The sequence below is a fragment of the Sceloporus undulatus genome, chromosome 1, assembly GCF_019175285.1.
Source record: "Sceloporus undulatus isolate JIND9_A2432 ecotype Alabama chromosome 1, SceUnd_v1.1, whole genome shotgun sequence".
NCBI lineage: Eukaryota > Metazoa > Chordata > Lepidosauria > Squamata > Phrynosomatidae > Sceloporus > Sceloporus undulatus.
The window spans coordinates 138,151,076-138,171,318 of NC_056522.1; the positions used below are offsets into that span (position 1 = coordinate 138,151,076).

The 20,243-nt window shown below is 38.4% G+C and overlaps 1 protein-coding gene across 6 annotated transcripts in view; it reads left to right on the top strand.

The window, feature by feature from the left end:
• The window catches only part of DLGAP2 (DLG associated protein 2), a 587,254-nt gene that overhangs the window by 507,856 nt on the left and 59,155 nt on the right, over positions 1-20,243 (top strand). For all 6 annotated transcript variants that reach the window (XM_042444836.1, XM_042444842.1, XM_042444839.1 and 3 more), the window contains 2 exons: positions 11,771-11,918; positions 15,145-15,364. In XM_042444836.1, the coding sequence (XP_042300770.1) occupies positions 11,771-11,918; positions 15,145-15,364 (368 nt within the window). The remainder of the gene's footprint in view (positions 1-11,770; positions 11,919-15,144; positions 15,365-20,243) is intronic.

Consider the following 20,243-nt stretch of genomic DNA (forward strand, 5'->3'; position numbering starts at 1 on the left):
CTGGAATTCACTGCCCGGACAGCTCCGCTCGGCCACCTCCCTAACCCACTTCAAGAAGGAACTAAAAGCCTTCTTGTTTAAGCTTGCATTCCCAGATACAGGCTCCAGCTAGTCTTCCCCCCCTCTGACAGCAGTAGTATGCTGGCCAGAACTGGTTTTTAATTGTGATTTTAATTGTAACTTGTTGTTTATTGTATGTACGCACATGTATTGTTTTTGATAGATGTTGTTCACTGCCCTGATTGTAAGAAGGGCGGTATACAAATAAAAATTTTATTTATTTATTTATTATTTGTCTTTTTGGCCACCCACCATATCCTCAGCACTCCAGCACCACATCTGAAATGAGTTGATTTTCTTTGTATCCACTTTCCTCACTGTCCAGCTCTCACATCCATACTAGGTGATGGGAAATATGGTGGCTTGTACGATTCTAACTTTAATGTTCAGTTTTATATCATTGCACTTAATGATCTTTTCTAGTTCTTTCATTGCTGCCCTTTCCAGCATAATCTTCTTCTGATTTCTTGACTGTACTCTCTGTTCTGATCAATGATTCTGCAAGGCCAGAGCCTAAATATAGGCCTAAATATATGTAAAGAATCACTGCCAGATGTTCAACACTTAAAATGTTCTGAAGCCTCTAAACCAGGGGTGCACAACTGCTAGGGTTAAGGGAGCTGCATTGGCCCACCTGGAGAGCTTTGTGGCCTGCACACACACCCTACAACACCCCCTAATTTGTTGTTTGGTGAGGCACTAAAGCTTTCTGGCTAAGAATTCTAAATGTCCCTCCCTAAACGATCAATCCCACAATCTATAGGCTGGAACCATGGCACTTGAATAGGATCAAAGTGCTATAATTGTGTTGTGTAAAGGAGATCTTGGTGAGCTGTGAACATCAAGTAGATGAATCAGTCACAGAGCAGTGCTGTTCTGTTTTCTGATGAGCATAACATGAGAAGGTGACACACAATTGGAAGGGATCAGTTATCATAGATTGCACCTGCTTTTCTGTTTTTGTTTCTGTTTTGTTTGTTTTTTCAGACAAGATTGGGGAAAAGACGATCTGGTTCTTTGATTTATTTACGTCTGTAGAAGAGATTACTAGTAAATTGGCTGTGTGTGGGTAAAAGTTACCTTCTACAATTTAAAAGGCCTTTTTAAAAAAGAAATATAAATTCAGCAGCATTTAAAGAATTCAGGATATAATCACTGTACACAAAATGAATACAGTAAAAGCTTTTACATAGAATTATTTAATAAATGAACAAATGCTTTAATGACAATCTGCATGCTACAATATTATATAAAAACCAATATAGATTATGTTGATTGTTAATGTTTCAGTCAAGAAAAAAACCAAAACTTAATTCTATGTAAATTAATTTTAAGAATTAGCAGCTCTACATTTTATCCTAATACAATCTTTCTCAAGCAGCTGCTCCTGTAGGCATAACATTAAAACATGAAGAATGCTGGATTTCTTTGAAGAAGAAGAATAAAGAGTAGAAAAAAGTTAGCCCCAATTCAGTGAGAAAGTTTGTAGAAAGAGAAAAGAGCAAAGACTTCTTTTCTGACACAATCTCATTTTATTTAAATAATTGCCCACCATCCAGTAAACAGTTTTCTTTTACAGAAAAGGGACACATGTGATTGCTCCTCTAGGTACAAAACCATTTTATTTAATTTGGTACAAAACCACTTCTCCTCAGTTCACACCAGATAATGACAGCTACAGTAATGACAATGACAATGACAGTTAGCCAAAGCTTAGATTGAAGATAAATTGTCTTGTACTAAAAAGGACTTTGTTTACGGAGTACCTTTGTTGCCCGTCATGTCTGCTTGTGGTACACTCTAAGTTGAATAATATGTTTTAATACATTACAAAAATATAAAAGGACTGTCCTCCATGATGTGGAATTGTCTAGATGTCTTGTCTAGGGCTCTTCCACACAAGCCCTGTTCTCACAGCAGTCAGGCAATTGATAATAAACTGGTAACATACCACTTGTATACAGCCATCACTGCACCTCTCTCATATTATTATTATTATTATTATTATTATTATTATTATTATTAACCTTTATTTATGAAGCGCTGTAAATTTACACAGCGCTGTACATGCAATCTTTTTAGTTAGACGGTTCCCTGCCCTCGGGCTTACAATCTAAAAAGACATGACACAGAAGGAGAAGGGAGTGGTGGAGGGAAAGGGTAAGAGGTCCAGCAGTTCCTCTCAACCTCCGAGGCCTGGACCAAGGCAGATGGACTGGAGGGAGGGCTTGGCTTCAAAATGGAAGGTTAATCATTATCCAGGGGAAAATACATATTAACAAGAAGATTATGGTAATACCTGTACAGTACATAGCAATACAGGAAATGGATCGATAAACAGCCAACAACAGAACATCAGATAGTAAGCGACAATTATGCGATGCCTGGGAAGGCTTCTCTGAATAGAATGGTTTTCAACTCCGTTTTGAAGCTGGTTAATGAAGTGATGGCTCTTGCTTGTGGAGGAAGAAGGTTCCAGGAGTGAGGGGCAGCAAGTGAAAAGGGGCAAATCCAGGATGGGGCAGAGGAAATCCTGGGCTGAGACAGGAACCCTTGACTACCAGAACGGAGGGCCCTGGTGGGAAGGTGAGGAGAAAGAAGATCTGATAAGTAAGGAGGGGCCAGTCCATGGAGGGGACTGGGGCTGCTGCCCCTATCACACTCTCTTCCTGCCCTCTCTCTTAACCCTGCCTTATGCCCTACCTAGCATGCCTCTAGCTGGTTGTTGTTTTCCCCCTTTTCCCTTGCAATTCCAGAGCTTGGTTACCATGACATAATTTTAAAGAAAGAATGAAAGGAAAGAGAACAGAAAAATAAAGAAAGGTAATCAGAGCACTTGGAAATAACAAGGGGTGCGGGGGGGGGGGGATAGTGACACCACTTGTCTCGTGATTGTGTAACTGCCCCAGGAGTGACATTTCACACCTGGGGACTTGCACGATTGCCAGATTATTCATGGGTTTTCCCCCGACTATGGGTCAGAGACAGTGGTGTGCAAATAGGTTTTGCCAAAGCTACTTCTTTGCCAGTGAAATCACAGTTTAAAATCTGCATGCAGTAATATCCTAAAGGACTTCAAATTCTTCTTTTGGCAGTTATGTTTCCTGAGATAAGGAAAGATTAATTTTCTCTGGTGAGAAAGGTGAGATTTTTTCCCATCTCAAAGGGAAGAGGAGTCTCTAAAAGTTTCAAAAGTCTCCAGTTATTTTTTTTTTTTTTTGGTCCCTGCTTATTCCCCAGTTATATCCAGTCTCTTTCTTGAAATATGCTGGATTTTCCTCCCTTGTGTCCTTCCCTTTCCCTTTCTCATTCTCAGTCCCATGTAACATTTCAGGAATTGATTTTCACCAATTTATTTATGATTTATTTACTAATTTCCACTGAGCCTTTTAAAATTATTATTCAGGAGTTATACTCAAAGTGCTAAAGTGTGTTACCCTTATTATACTAGTTAAACATTAGGATCATTTTGCTTTAGTGCTAACATTACCTCTCAAGGTTTTGAATCTTTCGAATCTGTGTCCTGTAAACAATAGCTGTGTTTATTAGCAGCAGCTATTTTTACTGCTTTGGTGATCAACTATGGAATAACAAGAGCAGAGGCAAGTGAATGTGTTAAATAAGGACCACTCTATTAACCAATAACCTATTTAAATGGTTAAGGCCTGGGAATGAGCAAGATGGGTCCAGTTGAAGCCTAGGGTCAACCTCCCTCAACCTTCTCTTGAAAAACCTGGCCCCAAGAGTAATCCAAAAACTGTTGGTTGCTACCCAGACAATCATTTATTTGAAGGCAAAACCAGGGGTCCCAAGACATTATAAATGAGAGTAAACCCTCTGGTTGGCCCCAAGACTCCTTCTCCACCTCCCAGGTCCCATGTACTGTAGAGGCAGTTTCAGAGCCCAACCTTTCACCAAAAGGGATGCCAGACAGTACACCGATATCTTATATTCTCCCCCCGTGACCTGCCAAGTGACAGCCAATATATGGACACCACCCATAGCCAGTTAACCAAGTCCCAACAGATACAGTATAGCGTAGGAAGCAATTATTCTACCTGACCCCAAAGTGACCAGTATTGCTCATACTGTCCTGAGAATGGGTGAGTGAGTCATGACATACAAAATCCAAAGAGGGCAGATGAAAGGGCAGCTTGCACCAAGAACAATGCATTCTGGCCTGCATTCATGAAGTCCCTCAAACGGTCCCCTTGCCTGCTGTGTTGTTAGTCATGCAGCTCCAAGAACATATTTGAGATAGTACTAACATACAGTCAAGTAAAGATGCATTTTATTTTGGAAAGTATTAGGTTAGTTTACAACAGCCAGGGGAGCAAGAATGAAGAATGCTTAGTAATGCCAGGAGCTCCCAGGTAGCATTTTGGGATGAAGAAAATCTCATGTGAATTGTCAAAATAAAATTGGTTTGTACAAGTACAAAACCTGAGACTCAGAATTTTCTTTTTCTCATCTGGAGGCATTATCAGATTCTTTTAATGGGTGTCTATGGTTAAGCAGAGCTTGGGGAAGTTATCCCTCCACAAAAAATAAAACTGCAACTCCTTGAAACTATCAGCCAATATAGCTGCTGGGAGTACATTATAGTAGTTGCTCCCTGATATTCCAGATGCAACTCAAAATGCTGGTTATGATTATTGCCCAAGCACTAATACTCCTGAAACAAAATCTTCATATCAAAGCAGATTAGCGCACTGGCTTTTATTCCCGTGCTTGGTGCAGAATGTAAATGCACAGGGACAGATTTTATTGCACAGCTCCGTCCCCAGGAAGTACTCATCCCATATCCAACCTGGAAAATCCAGTGTGCTAATCTCATAAAACTGGCCAAAATTGTTCTCATGTTATCTGTTTACAAAATAAATACTGTAAATGTGTGTATGAGTGGCTAGTTTCAACTGTGGGTTTCTCTTCTCTCAGACATGTGGAATATTTTTTCTATGAAGGGTAATTGATCCACAGGAAGGATAAATCAAAGACACACCTGATGATGAATGCAGCCAGAGGCTACAGTGGGTACAGTGTACATAGCTTTTTATATTCCATTACACTCACATGGACATACAATATAAGGGAAAGAGAAAGAGAAAGAGAGGAGGAGGAAGAGGAGGAGAAGGTGGTGGTGAAAGTTCTCATAAGGGCAGTCCATAGAGCAGGAATGGGCCTCAGTGTTGGATGAAACTAGGCTGAGGACCATGGACGTACCACCAAAATTCTTGGAAAATTCCAAACTTTGAGAATTGGGTCATGCATCATGCTTGCAGAGATGCCGCCAAAAATGGCATCTCTATGTTGATTCTCTGCTTGCAGGTGAAATATATACCATGCTATACTGTGTGGATCTCTGCAATCAAAAGGAGAGTCTCAGCTCCCTGCAGATGCACTTATGGAGACTTTGTACCTGATGGTAGAGATCCAGGTGGGAAGACATTCTATATATTATGCCATGACTTAGAAAAATCATCACAGGGATGTCATTTGTAGTGAAACTTACATAGCGAACCTCTCCCTCTTAAGTCCAACTTTAAGAAGATGATCAGGTTGGGAGAGAATAGCTCTTTATCTCTGCTACTTGCTTATTCTAAATCTGCAATCCCAGTTGCTACCTGCCCCATTAGGGAACAAATACGGATATATGTTTAAAATAGAGTGTGTGTTTCACAGGCTGTATGCCACTTCCAAGCCATTTTTATGGTATCCAAATCCTCTCAGTCCCCTCCCAAGCCCTTGTGCTCTCCTTCAAAAAAGTTGAGGGGGAAAACCTCAGAAAACTCCCCCAAAAGCTCAGTTAATGCTCCTGGATGCTTCCAGGAGTAGTGAATTGCCTTCAAGCAACCCCTATCCTCAAACTGATGAGACAAACCTAGAAATTGAAAAGAGAACTCATTTCAGACTGTAAAAATCAGATAATAACCAAGTGAATCAACACAAAGATAAATCCTGCTGGTTCAATAGGTCTACTCAAGTCAAGACAAACAACAGAATTTAGGCCTTTGAGTTCCAGAGCTGTAGCACCTGAAACTCAACAAGGATGCTTCCTATCATCCTCCTTCTTTCTAGCCTTTCTTTACACCAAAATCCAAACTATATGGAGTACATGTAGCTTCTCCAAAGCCTGAGCATCTCAGAAATAGAAATATTTAACTTACCGCAGGGCTCTATAGAGCTATATCACTTTAGCACTCTATTACTGTGACACTCTAGCACCAGGGCACTCTAGAGCGATAGTTCTAACTCAAGGCATTCTAGACTCACAGTTGTATAGAGTTCACCCACAATGTACTGAATCAGCTCTTCCAAAAGTCTTCCCCGAGTACTGTTAGCTTTTTAAATCAGAATTATTTAGGAGCTGACCCAAACAGAAGATGTTATGTTAATTCTCTAGAGTTTGCAGTGACTATGTTCCTTACTATAAATGAAGGCTAGACTTTGATCTTAAAAGTCAAAATTGGTTCATGCTGTTCAAGACAGAAATTTCCTTTTCTTTCAGGGCCTCAAAGAATATTTTCCTGCCTGACCATAATGGCCCCATGGCAGCAAATAGGAAATATTAAAAGTTGTTTCTCTGCCCTGGAATTCTGTACTTCTTGAGGATTATCAAATTTGAATTGAGCATCTTCAGTAGGAGATAAAAGGCCATTAAATATGAGTACAGTCGGCCCTTCTTATACACGGATTCAAGCATACACGGTTTGAAAATGTTCCAAAAAAGTATACATTTACCTTGATGTTCCATTTTTTATTAGGGACACCATTTTGCTATGTCATTATATTTAATGGGACTTGAGCATACACGGATTTTGTTATACACGGGGGATCTTGGAACCAAACCCCAGCGTATAACAAGGATCCACTGTATAACTTGGTAATCAGAGAAAAACAAGAGGACATTTGGTTTTACTTTTCTTTAAAAAAAGTTTCACATGATTATTAATGGGTTATATTAACATTATTCATTTTTTCTTTTTTCTTTTTTTTGAACCTTTATTAATAATAAAATATGACATATGCATTATACATTATACAATTTCAATTTTGTCATTTTTTCCCTTCACAAATGTATTTCAACCAATCATATCTCTTAGCAATCCTGAATTACTCAAGTTACCAATGGAAACACATAAATCAAAATTATTTTGTTTAGTATGTGGAGAGCATCTCTCTCTCCCTAAATTAGCTACTCTTACTTGTTTTCTACCATTGTTTGGATCTTACGCTTTCTTGCAACCATACTCCTTTTTCCCCTTCTATCTTTCATGTTTCACATTTCCAGTGCTGAATTGATTTACTCTATACATTTTAGTTTGTCACTACATGATCTTACTCTGCTTGTTTGACTAGATTTCCCCCCCCCCAACATTATTCATTTTTAATTACAACCTGAAAAGAAACTATTCTACTTATAAGTGGGAGAGCAAAGATTACGGAGCCAAAATGCAAGAAATGGGAAGGTGGCAAGTCTACACATTCATGTCTGCATTATTCAAAATAGCAATGAATAAATCTGTATATTTTTAAACTGGACATTCACAATGATAAATTGAGCTATATTTTTTAAATTATTTATAGCACTAAAAGATGTCTGCAAGAAGTGCTATACCCTCAAACTTAGTTCATCTGAAAGCCATAACAATGAGAACATTAAATGAGGAATAATTGAACATCTTAGTTCATAGTCAATGGTTTTAGTTTTGATGAACTATCCATCTCAGCAAGCAGGCATTTAGATAGTGATATGACTGGTGGGAGCAATATGGCATGACAAGTAATATCTAGGTAATTTAGACTTGTTTTTCTTAGAAAAGAAATCCATTGAGAGTTAAATCTTGAAATGAAAATAATGTTAACAAGCTGACGATTCCCAGACGCTGAGGAAGCATGCCAGGCTTTCACACAAATGTGCTTCCTAAACGTTTTAGAGGCAATTTACCAGCGCTGGTGTGATAATCTTCTGTTTTCGGAGGTTAGCAGAGTGCCTGATAGGATGTCCTGTGCTATTGTACATTTAGCTGCACAGGGAAGGAAAATAGTGTACCAATGATAACATATGAACTGACTTTGTTTTATTTATTGCACTTCTATCCCACTTTTCTCCTAAAAGAGGATCCAAGGCAACTTTAATAGTGCTAAACCCTGTACAGGGATAACATGAAACAATACAATTTAGTTTCAAAGATTTGTGGTGATGATATTCAATGCTATAATGCATTGACAACGTAAAAGAACGAGGCCAGGGCAACAAAATCTGGTGCATTCGCAGAATCAGCTTTTCTATGTTCAGTGGAAGCTGTGTCAACATTCTTGTAATACTGAGATATAGGGGAGGGGATCTTGTAATTGGGGAAATGTTGAGTGAGAAAGGAAAAAAAACAGTCTCTTGAGTATTCTCCATCCCCATGAGAATCCTTACTTCCAGCCTGAAAACAAGGCATGAGCACTGTCACCCCTATGATATCTTGTACAGTTTACACAAAACTGCTCTACACAAAGTGTGTTGTCTTTTCTGTAGCTGCACATGCACAACAAGGAGAACAGTGCAGATTGATAGATAAAAAAGAAGCAAAACAGACAACCAAAATACAGCACCACTATTGTTAATAGCCATGCAACTAGGTAATGTTTACTGCAATGTTAAATGTTTCATTTTATAGAAATGTGCAATATCAGTCATAACAATGTGCAAAATCTTTCCAGTATTCATAAGGGGGAGGAAAAAATCCTACCATGTCTTTTTTTCACCCTCCTCTTCCTCCTCCTCCTTCCTCTTCTTTTTATTCTTCTTCTTCTGTCATTTTGTCATTTATCCTGTGATAACAAACAAAGCCAAGATTGTTTCCCCGGTGTAACCTGATCCAATCTGAATTAAGAAAGTCATGTATCAATAAAATGTTTGCAGCTTTCAACTTAGGAAATGAACATGTGATGTGTTTTAATACAAACAACAAAAGCTTTATTAGAAGCACAATTTCCAGAGATATTGATGGGTTCACTTGTGACTTGTTCCTTTAGTGTAGTCTATGAGAGACTAACAATTTTCTCTACCACCAGACTGTGTTATTTCAGATTCACCTACTATACTTCTATTGGGTATCTGTGTGTGCGCGTGTGCACTCCTTCAAATTGCCTCTAAAAGTATGACAATCCCATGAATTTTATAGGGTTTTCTTAGGCAAACAATACTCAGAGACAGGTTTACCAGTTCCTTCCTCTGTAATATAGTGTGCAGCATCTGGTATTCATTGTCAGTCTCCCATCCAAGTACTAATCAGGGCTGATCCTGCTTAGCTTCCAAGATCAGATAGGATCTCGTATCAATTCTCATCTTTTAAAACCAGGCTGGGAATTGTGTGGTCCTCCAGATGAACTGCCTCTCCCAGCATTCCTTACCTTTAGCTATGCTAGCTAGTGGGAAGGTGATGTCACAGGTGTAGACAAATTAAAGATGCATTAAACATCAATCACACTGGCTGAGTGCATTGAAATAAAAAAACACAAAGTAGCAAAAGTAACAAATGACTGGAAATTACATTTTTACAAACTCTGCACTGAATAAAAAAAAACCCAAACTTCTTGTTTTCCATTTTCAACACATTTACAATTGGCTGAGACCCTACTTTGAACCCCTCCGGGATCTTCAGGAGGTCCCCGAAGGCGATGTCTTTGCTGAGTTTCCCATGCTCCAGTGACGCAGAAATTGCCATGTTTGAAGGGGGCTGCATCAATGAGAAAAGGTTTGGGGGAGATTTTGGTCATTGTGCGGTTGGTAAAGGATTCTATGACCTTCTTGGTGACCAAAAGAGTGTGTTATGATAATGTTACTTGGATATGTGCCGTCACAATTCACATTTTTCCTATTACGAAACACCAGCCATTCCTCATAAGAACATGCATTCTAACTGTACTCTAATCCACACATATACACATTTTTCCCAGCAATGTTTTTACCAGTTTTCCAAGCACAGCTTTTGAGAACACACAAGAATTGTAGCTCAACTAAAGAAATATTTCCAAGCAAAAGGTAACATTTTCCAAATTCTGCTATTCATGAATTGGTCCAAAGAACCTACGAGGATCACACAGTGTGTTGCTGCTTTCCATTGCTGCAGGCTACTTTGTAGGCTGCTGCATATTCTCACACACAGTTGTCTTCCAGATATTTTTCTATTGCAACCCCCAAAAACTCTACCTATTGATGTCAGTACTCAGGGCCTGCTCCTGAGTCTTAGTATTTGTGATTTCTTCTCTGGGCCTCAGACTAGTGGGAGGAATTGCAGGATGAGATCTGGAGGACCACACAATTCCCATGCCTGTTTTAAGCAGACATAAATCTTAAAAGTGTTTGTGATTTCTGGTGTCTCACATGTGAATAAAACTCCTATAATTTATTTTTGATAATGCCTAAAGTTTCAAATATATGTTTGCTTAGAAGAGGCCTTCTTGAGTTTAGTGGGACTCCTTCCACAGCATTGTACCATCAGTTATGTTAGCCATTTGTTCTTGTTTACTTCTGGGGTTTCCTGGTTTTGTTTTACTTTCCCAAAGGTCCTTCATTACAAACAAACAAACAAACAAAAAGAATTTTTAATTTAAAGTTCAGATTTCAACCTCTTATGTTTAAATATGTACTTTCAAAGGCTCCTTTGCTCTGTAAAGTAAATATCAAGTCTTTACTACTGAGAAATGCAGTAGATTAGATTAGCTGATATTTATTAGAAATAAACAGACACAATCTTACTAGTTTTTTTAGGTCTTATTGATATCTCGTAAGAAAAGAGAAAAGGACTGATGAAGTTTCAACATTTTCATCAATGAAATGGGCAATATGCATCATATAGGAAGCATTATTTAGATTCCCCACCCTGCACTCACCCATGGAGCCACACTGGTACAGTAGCCTGATGTCCTGAAGTAGGATGGTAGCAGTTTAAGAGCAGTCTAGTTAATATAATAAAAAAGGATATGTTGGTCAAGTCTAGTCAAATTTTGTTTCTGTCAAGCCAATGGCCACTGCAATTACAACAAATACAGTACAATACATACCACTAGACACAATCCAGTATACAAACTTCGTAGTACTAATACTGAATCATTACTGAAACATCTAAAATATAGTTGATATACTAAAATGGCATAGCTAAAATGAAAATGTGGGTGGGTGGATGGGACCCCATTTTCTTTTATGAACTAACATGGCTGTTTCTTTGAAAATTAGTGTTTCAGATCTTCAAAGGCCATTTGTGCAGTTAGAGATTGCAGCAAGGAAAACGCAAGAGTCCAGACATTTCTATAGGAGCTGATCTTGAATCATTCCTATTTTGACCAGATAGTTAAGAGATCATAATGTTGACAGTGCCAACCACGTGTGTAAGAATGTAGTTCAAGCTTTTTTCGATACAGGAGTTTGGGTTCTCCATGGTGAAGGCAGATGTTTGCAACCAAGCCATGCTGTGCTGGATCTGGGCCAGTGTTTCTATGGTATGATCAAGAAAGCAAAAGCCCAAAATCTTGCAGTAGAATTTTGCTGTCTTTGGTAAAACACATATGCCACTGTGAAGGAATGATTAATTTGATTGTTCACTTTGCTTAAAGGATTTGTAATGGGAAATAAGGTTCTCTTTCATCCCCTCCGAATTTTTTCTAGTTGCAGTTTCTTTTCCCTCATATTTTGTATCCCCTAATCTTTTCTTAATAGCCAGAGCTACCTGCAAGCTGCAAGTGACGTGCCTGGTGGTCACAGTTTGGATCCAGCGGCCAACTACAATTCCCCCAAGTTCCGATCAAGGAACCAGAGTTACATGAGAGCAGTGAGCACCCTCAGTCAGGCCAGCTGCATTAGCCAGGTTGGAAACTTTTATTACTTCACTTTCAACTTTTTGAAACAAGAGCAGAAACAACAATGTTTTAAACCCCTAAAGTTTGTCATATGTTCTAGCCTGGTTCTCAGAAATTAAAGTTTTTAATTTCTCAACAAACACCAGAAAAGTGAGAATTTAAATGGTTCCAGATTAAACAAATGGAGCATTAAGGGTTTAACCATTTGTGGTGGCCTGATTTAAAATTACTGAATTGGGGAGATTTGTCATGTGCCTGAGTTCAGAGATTTGGAATTTAATGATGTTTTGTAACAAACTAGAAGACACTTGGCCCCCCCACACACAATTACTATTTTTAAGGTGTTGATATGTTTTACACTTTTAAAAAGTCATTCATGAAAGTGAGAAACACTGATTGGTACACTCTAGATTACATATATGGGGTTTTGCATGGCCTCTCCATGATGAGTATATATTTTGATGGCAAACATGGGATTGATAAAACATAATATGTGGAATCCACTATTCAAAATGTATATAATAAAATCAGTAGGTATGTTGCCCTAAATATAAATTGTGAAAAACTGTAATTGGGAATAATCAGCCTCCACACATTTTACCTCTCATCTTTTGAGAATGAGAGGCAAGAAGAGATATTAACTGTGCTTTATTTCAATTGTTAGAAACCACACAGTGTTGTATAAGTTGAACCCCTGGAATATCTAGCCATAAGTGTTAGGAATTTATGCTTCTGGTTAGGGGATATGTGAATAGCTTTCATATGAGAAATGTAGGAATGTCATCTAAACTGGAGCAAGTTTTTAAACTGTTTCATCCTATGAACTTTCCTAAATACTACAATCTTCTGTTTGTCACAGTTGAACTGTAAAGGAATCTGATTCACTATTAGTGGCGTATCACTGTTATGTCTGAGAGATACAGCTAGGGAAGGGCTCAAATCTATTCCCCCTCCGCATATCCTACTAGTAATTGTTATGCTTCCTGCCAGCAAATTGAGTTTACAAGTAGCAAATAAGATCTTCATCTTTCTTGTAACTATATTATCCCATCTTTATTTCTTAATAGTGTTAGCATAAGGCTGCTCAGAATAAGAATGTTTGTCTTACATTACTTGAGTTAATTTGATTAGAATACAGTAATAGTAATAATTACAAGGGTCAGAAATAATTATTTTCACATTAATCTAATTATGGACTTTATTAACAGGAAATGAAAAGTAAGGCTTTTGGTGTCTACATACACCCTTCATTCAAATTATTTTTTTACATCTAAAAATGCACATTCCGTCCCCTGGATTTCCCCTCCCTGTTACATTGACCCAGTTCATGCATTACAGTTGATGTGGGCATGGAATCCTATTACAATCACAGTCGTCCATTGGCCTATCTATCAACTGGGGTACAGTGTACAGCAGAGGTGGGCAACATATAGTGTTCCAGATGTTGCTGGACTACAGATCCTATCAGACCTCACCACTGGAAATGCTACCTATGACAGTTACAATCTAGCAATCCCTGGAAGTTCACACATTTTCTACTATGGGTCTACAGCAAATCCTGTCTTAGCAAAAGACCATCACAGTTCTAGGAACTAGGGTGGAATAGTGGTCATCCATGACAGTCATCCATGTTATATTATTATTATTATTATTATTATTATTATTATTATTATTATTATATCACTTAATCTCAGGGAATCCAAGTGGATTATAGCAGTAAAATACCATACAATTAAAAGAGATTAAAAATTCCATGATCCTCCACCCTCCCCCCTCACATAAAAACATAATCAAGTCATAAAAAGAGAAAATACTGCATGGACAAAAAAATTGTACAAAGTAGTCCTATGTTAGTAATAAACACAGAGTACCTGATCTGGGGAGGCGTGGAATAGTACTTTTTAAAGAAGAAATGAAGCTAGTAGAGTTTCTCCAAGCATGGCACTGCCTTGACTGGATGAAGAAAGCCTGATGAAACCTGTTAAGTATATAGGTCCTTTCTCTCAAGCCAAGTTCTTGCAAACCAAGAAGGATACTGTATTCTGGTGTCATTGTTTTATGTGATACAGTACTAGTGCCTTTACTTGATACTAGTCCAGCTCCTATTATGAATGACACATCATACTAATTCTGAACAACATGTGATGATATGTGATCTTGCTCTGACCCTTGGGCAGTTCCAATGTCCAATACAAAAACATTTCTGATATACAACACTGAAGAGATTTAGCAGGGCACTTTTTTCTTGTGAAGAAAAAAATTTCCCACTGAATATTTTATTCCTGGAAAGCCATTGTTAAATTTATTTCTGTTCATCCCTTGCATTTTTTACTTGGCTCTTCACAGCCAGTCATATCCCCTGAAGCAGTTTACAGACATCCATTAAAATACAGCAGCATAGAAGCATTCAAAGTCAAGTTAACAAGAAACAATATTGCAAGAGTGCCCCTGGGGAATCCCAACATGAGTTGGAGGGGTTAAGCCATTTCCTCTAGTCTGCTACTCTGGGGCTACAGCACACACAATTTGGAACAGGTCATAGTTTTCTGTATCTTCTGAATATGGTTATTACACATCTGATTCCAGATAATGATTTATTAACTAAATATGGATTGAACAAATGAGCATCCTACCCCACCTTTTGGGGGGGGGGAGTAGGTCATAACAAGATGCCTTGTTTTGCCCCAAGATATATGTACCAGCTTTCAACTTCCTCTCCTTACATACAAGGTTCACTATAGTGTTTTCAAATGTTGCCACTTTTCCAAAAACTGTCTATTCATCAACTCTATTGGGATTTGAGGAAACTGTTTTTTAAAATATCCATATTCCTGTTTTGCTGTGGAGATGCATTCTGGAAAAATAAATATGTGGAGGGAGGAAAGAAAAAAGACTCAAGCCTAGCATTATTCACAAGTTATTCTAATACACTGTATCAATTCTCTGTCTTATTTTTACAAGATATTTAACATAGTCAGACCAAAAATCAATCTCTTTATATTTAGCCCTGAACTCACATCAGAACTACCTAAAGACAATGTGCCCAGTTCACTTATGCTCATACATATTGTTATGTGATTTTAAAAATGCCAGGAGGGCTTTGGGGTTGAGATTGAGTGGGTGATTTGTATCTTCAGGTAGTGTCTGTTTTTGAGGTGTTGCAGCAGAGTCCATTTCTGACAAAGCAAGCCAACACAAAAAAACAAAACAAATGCAATGTTGTTGTTTATCTAGATGAGTGAAGCAGAGGTCAATGGGCAATTTGAATCTGTTTGTGAATCAGTGTTTAGTGAAGTTGAAGCTCAGGCAATGGATGCCCTCGACCTGCCAGGTTGTTTCCGAACCAGAAGCCACAGTTACTTGCGCGCCATTCAGGCGGGTTACTCTCAAGATGATGAATGTATCCCTGCAATGGCATCTTCCAATATCACCTCAACAATCAGGTCAACCACAGGTAAGATGTTCTACATTTTCCCTTTTATAGTGAACAGTTTCACATATGATAAGTTGAAAAGTACAAAATTCAGTGCATGGACTGAAGGCTAGATAAATGGCACAGCCATAGCTTCTCATATGGAAAAAGACTTAAGTTGAATAAAAAGCACCATGAGGGCGGCCTTCCTCTCTCAGATCAGACAGTTGGGGGCTTCTAACAAAGGAACACGTGGAGCCAAGAGCTCTTATTTGGGATGGCTGGTCGAGGCTGGACAACGGAGTCCAGACTCACAGCTTTCCAGGAACAGCAAGAACTACAAATCACATCTGATCTGTGAGCAGAATTAGGAAAATGTATTATCTAGTCATGTCAGGTGCTTTATTCCTTTCCTGATTTGGCTGAAGTGATCTCACCTGTAATTTGTAATTTCTAATCTGTGCCTGAAGAACAAGGTGGTTCTTCATGTAGAGAGCTATCCTTTTACTATACAATTTCCTGACTTAGAATAAAGCTTGTTCTTTAAAAGTACTCTGTCTCTCTCATGCTCCTTTTCATGTGCCTTGGCTCAGCATGGCCTTTCCTCAGGATTTGAGAAAGAAGGGGGAAAATATATCTGCAGCATCATAGGCAGAAAGTGCAAGTGGAATCCCAGTAACGTCCCATTGCGTTGCTAAAGAGGGAGGACTCAAATCAAAGGATGAGAGGCACTAGAATTGTCTGGTGAGAATTAATTTGATGAAAGGTGGTCTCAAGGGTCTCATCCAGCTTGGACAGAAGAAGGGGGGGGGTCTCAGAGGTCCATCACAAAACTACACAGTTATAGTACTTTGATTTCACTGTAACTGTCACAGGTCTGTCCTTCAAAATCCTGGGATTTGCAGTAGAGGGAGGGGGTACTTGGAATTCTCAGCCAGACAATTCTAGTGCCTTGCCAACCAAAGTAGAGTCATAGTGGTGTAATGTGAAAAGGGCCCAAAGTCTCCTGGTACTTTCCTTACTAGATCTAAAAACTGGAAAAAGTCTATCCTGTTTTATCAATTAAATGTTGTTTGTACTTGTGATCTATGTTACTGTATATAACTGGTAGCAGTGGTAATGATGATGACATGACAATATAATTCCTTCTTCTTCTTTGCTTTGTTTATCGTTTTATATGATAATAATTGATTTTGTAAACTGTGGGACATATGTGTGTTCTTTATACTGTTCATGGATAGCATATTATTATTATTATTATTATTATTATTATTATTATTATTATTATTTAAAGCTACATCATGTAATTCTCCATTGAAAATCTTTGGTACAAGCAGTGCTGGCATAGTTCTCTGGTGGTTGCTGCCATTTCCCCTAGCATGCCTTGGAGCAGCATTGCATCAAGGGCATTCTGGGAATGAGGGAAAGAGCAACCACTGGGATGAGTTCTACCAATGGCATCTGTAATCATACATTTTAAAGGTCAAAGAATGCTTTGCTACCACTACTGGTGCAGAGGTAAGCAGACTTCTCAGGATCTTTCCCTCCAAATCTCCCCAAATGTGCAGCCTGAAAAGGAGGTGATAACGAAAGGAAAATGACATGGTAAATAACCTCAACTCATTCATCTCCAGATTTTCCCCCAGGATATTTATATTGGGCTGTGGAATAGAAGAGGCATTTGAAAATCTATAAGACACCACTCAGCCAAAATTAAGTACATTTAAATCACATTTAGTTCTCTGTCTTTCTTGATTTTTGAATGCCTTATGAAAAATTGTGCATTCTGATTAACAGTCTTCTGGTTAAAACAAAGTGGGGTTTTTGTTTTGTTTTTGTTTGTTTGTTTTTGAGTTAGGAAAATGTCTGTTTCTCATTATACATCTGCAGATACCGTCCCTTCTCATGCGTGGGTCAGGTAATTTCTTGTTCAAATACTTCATTCCCCCAGCATATTACTCTAAATAATAATGTCTATAAAGAAGGAATCAGATTCATCATTCCAAACATCACTAATTTTTTAAAGACTAGAAATCTGAATTTGGTTGCAGACACTGTAACTTGTAATTACATAAATTATCCATCCCATTGCACAAACCAGTTCTTGCTTACTGAGGAAATGAATACATACAGTATTCCAGTGGAATACACAGAGAGAGAGAGAGAGAGAGAGAGAGAGAGAAACGGGGGGACCCTTCATATTGGCTAGCTGGTGATCTGCAGATTTGACCATCCGTGGATCACCATGTCCCATATTATTCAGTAATGGCGCATGCACGTGGATGCCCTATCCAGACACAGGTACTCCCACATTGGTGCCATTGAGTAATATGGGGTGCAACCATCAGTATTTTTTTTTGCAATCCATAGGGTGGCCTGGAACCAGACTGCTGTGGATGAGAAGAATCCAGTGTGTGTGTGTGATCTCAAAAAAAAATTATTTGCTACCGTGATGAGTGAAGTATTCAGTTTCCAAACCAAGTTATTAGCTTTCAAATGTTAAAATGGCTGTTCCAATATTTCTGCATTTGAAATTCAGCAGTTTCTTTGCACATTATTTTCACACTTCAAATGACCATTTGCTTATTAATTTGAAACAGCCCAAATTAAATATAGAGCAGCATGTTAGAAGTAATTGGATATGTATAGAGCCTTTTATGTAAAAGGCAAAAAGGTCAGACTTCAAATTTGTTGAAATTGGGACTACTTTGAATAGTTGGGGAATTTAATCATATATTAGATTAATACTCTTTTTATTATTATTTTTCCTAATACTGTAATGGAAAACCATAAAAGCAGTTCTCAGAAAATTAATATTTTTACTTGATGAACTTGCATATCTGAGGTTGTAATTCATCTGATTTCATTTAATATTTTCATATGTAATCTGCTTACAAAATCAAATTTTCTGTGTTAAAAATATTTGTAAGGGGTCATACAGATAGTTCAGGTAAATTATCTTGAATTATGGCAGGACTGTATCTAATTCTATAATTTTGTACATAGAAAACAAGCTATGTAAACAAGTCCAGGAAGAGAAGTCTTTACTTTCTGGCATTTGCAACCTGACTCATTGGGGAAGGCTCTACATTCATTCCTTTCCAGTAAGGTGTTCTCCACAGGTGGCTGGTAGTTCCCATGCCAGTGGGACTGTGAATGCACTCTGGGCTTTAATCTGAAGTTTGAAAACTATCCAAGGCATTGAACCCCATCCCCAAATTGGTTCATCACATTGGATACTAAAGTCAGGATTGTCCGTGTTATTATATTTCCAATTTCTATGTATTCTTGTGAAAGCTGGACAGTGATGATTGTTGACAGGAAGAAAAAGACAAATAAATGGGTGATAGAGCAAATAAGCTTGAACTTTCTATAGAAGCCAAGATGACTAAACTTTGTCATACACTTTGGCCATATAATGAGAAGACCTGACTCACTAGAAAATACAGTAATGGTAGAAAATAAGGTAGAAGATAGTAGGAAAAGAGAAATGCCACATTCCAGATGAATAAACTCAACCAAGGAAGCCATGGATTGAGTCTGCAAGAGCACACCAGGTTGAGGATATGGTGACATGGTTTCTCAGCCATAGGGCCATCATAAGTAAACTTGATGGCAGTTAACCACAAAAATAAATCTTGGATGGCTCTTTTAAAGTTCACACTAAAGGGCATCATAGCCACCAGCCACCATTGGTGTTCTTGCTGTGAGCTCCACCTGATCCAGGCACACAAAGGTTGTTTGCTGAAGTGAGTGAAATAAAATCCAGTAGAGTGCCAAGCTAACTGCAGTGTACAGGAATGGTCCCCTCCATGCTCCTTTGAAAAAATTATTTTATATTGAAATTAGGTTAAAAATAAAGGTGATGAAGCAGTATGCAACAAGAACAATAAGTAAAAGCACACTTATTGCAATCCTTAATATATTGTACATATGGCTTTAGGACAGCTAAACAAACTAAGAAGAAAAAAACACTGTCTAAAGAAAGATCAGAAAGGGTGTTTGTACGTAGATGTGTCAATATAAACATCTGTACTTTACTGACATTTGGTCAGAATCATAGTTGCTCAGATTTTATCAATCTGCTACTGCTAACTTGGTTGACCTGCAAATTTCCAGTTATGTGCTAGCCACAGCTTCCCTGCTTCTTATAGTGGGTTAAGATGGCCTTTATGCTGGAGTCTGAGGTCAGTGGGTTCAAAATGAAGTTACCAGTGATCTAATATGCTCAGGAAGGCAACCGTGTTCTGAACGCTAGCATCAACTGCTATTGTGACCTTTTGGATGTTCATGAAATCTGATTGCCTGCCACAGCCTTATACTTATCCATTTCTTATAGTAGTATTGATTTCTATTTTTCCACAATAGGCAAAGGTCAATCTTTCAGCATCAGAAGGTGTTAGGAATTATTATTTCCAGATCTTTTTAACTAAGACTGAGAGAAAGAGAATAAGTTCCAAAGGGTCTTTCAAATGCAGTGAAGAGTCCTATGCTGTGTCTGCATGGGTCAGATAACACATCCTCCCCACACATCCTCATGACAGTCAATCCAGATGATGCAGGATCCAATCCCTGATTCTGGTGGAAACTGTCCTGACGATGTCTAGTCAGTTCAGCACTAACTCCATGTCATACCACCCTTAAAATGATCTTTTGCTCCCAGTTTTCCCAGAAAATCTTGAACTCTACAGAGTGACAGCAGTCAACTTTCACACATGCATCTCACTATGCTACCCCCGACCACTGGCATGAGTCAATCCCTTCGAGGTCAGAACAAGGTATCTAACCATGTGAATAATGCTGGACGCCTTGTTTTCAACCTCAGAAAGAGCGACCTGTGGCTGTGGTGGGTTGTACTGTGAAACAGTTGTCTAGTGTTGCTCCAGAATGCTTAGGTAACAGTGGGAATATGGACAAAAAT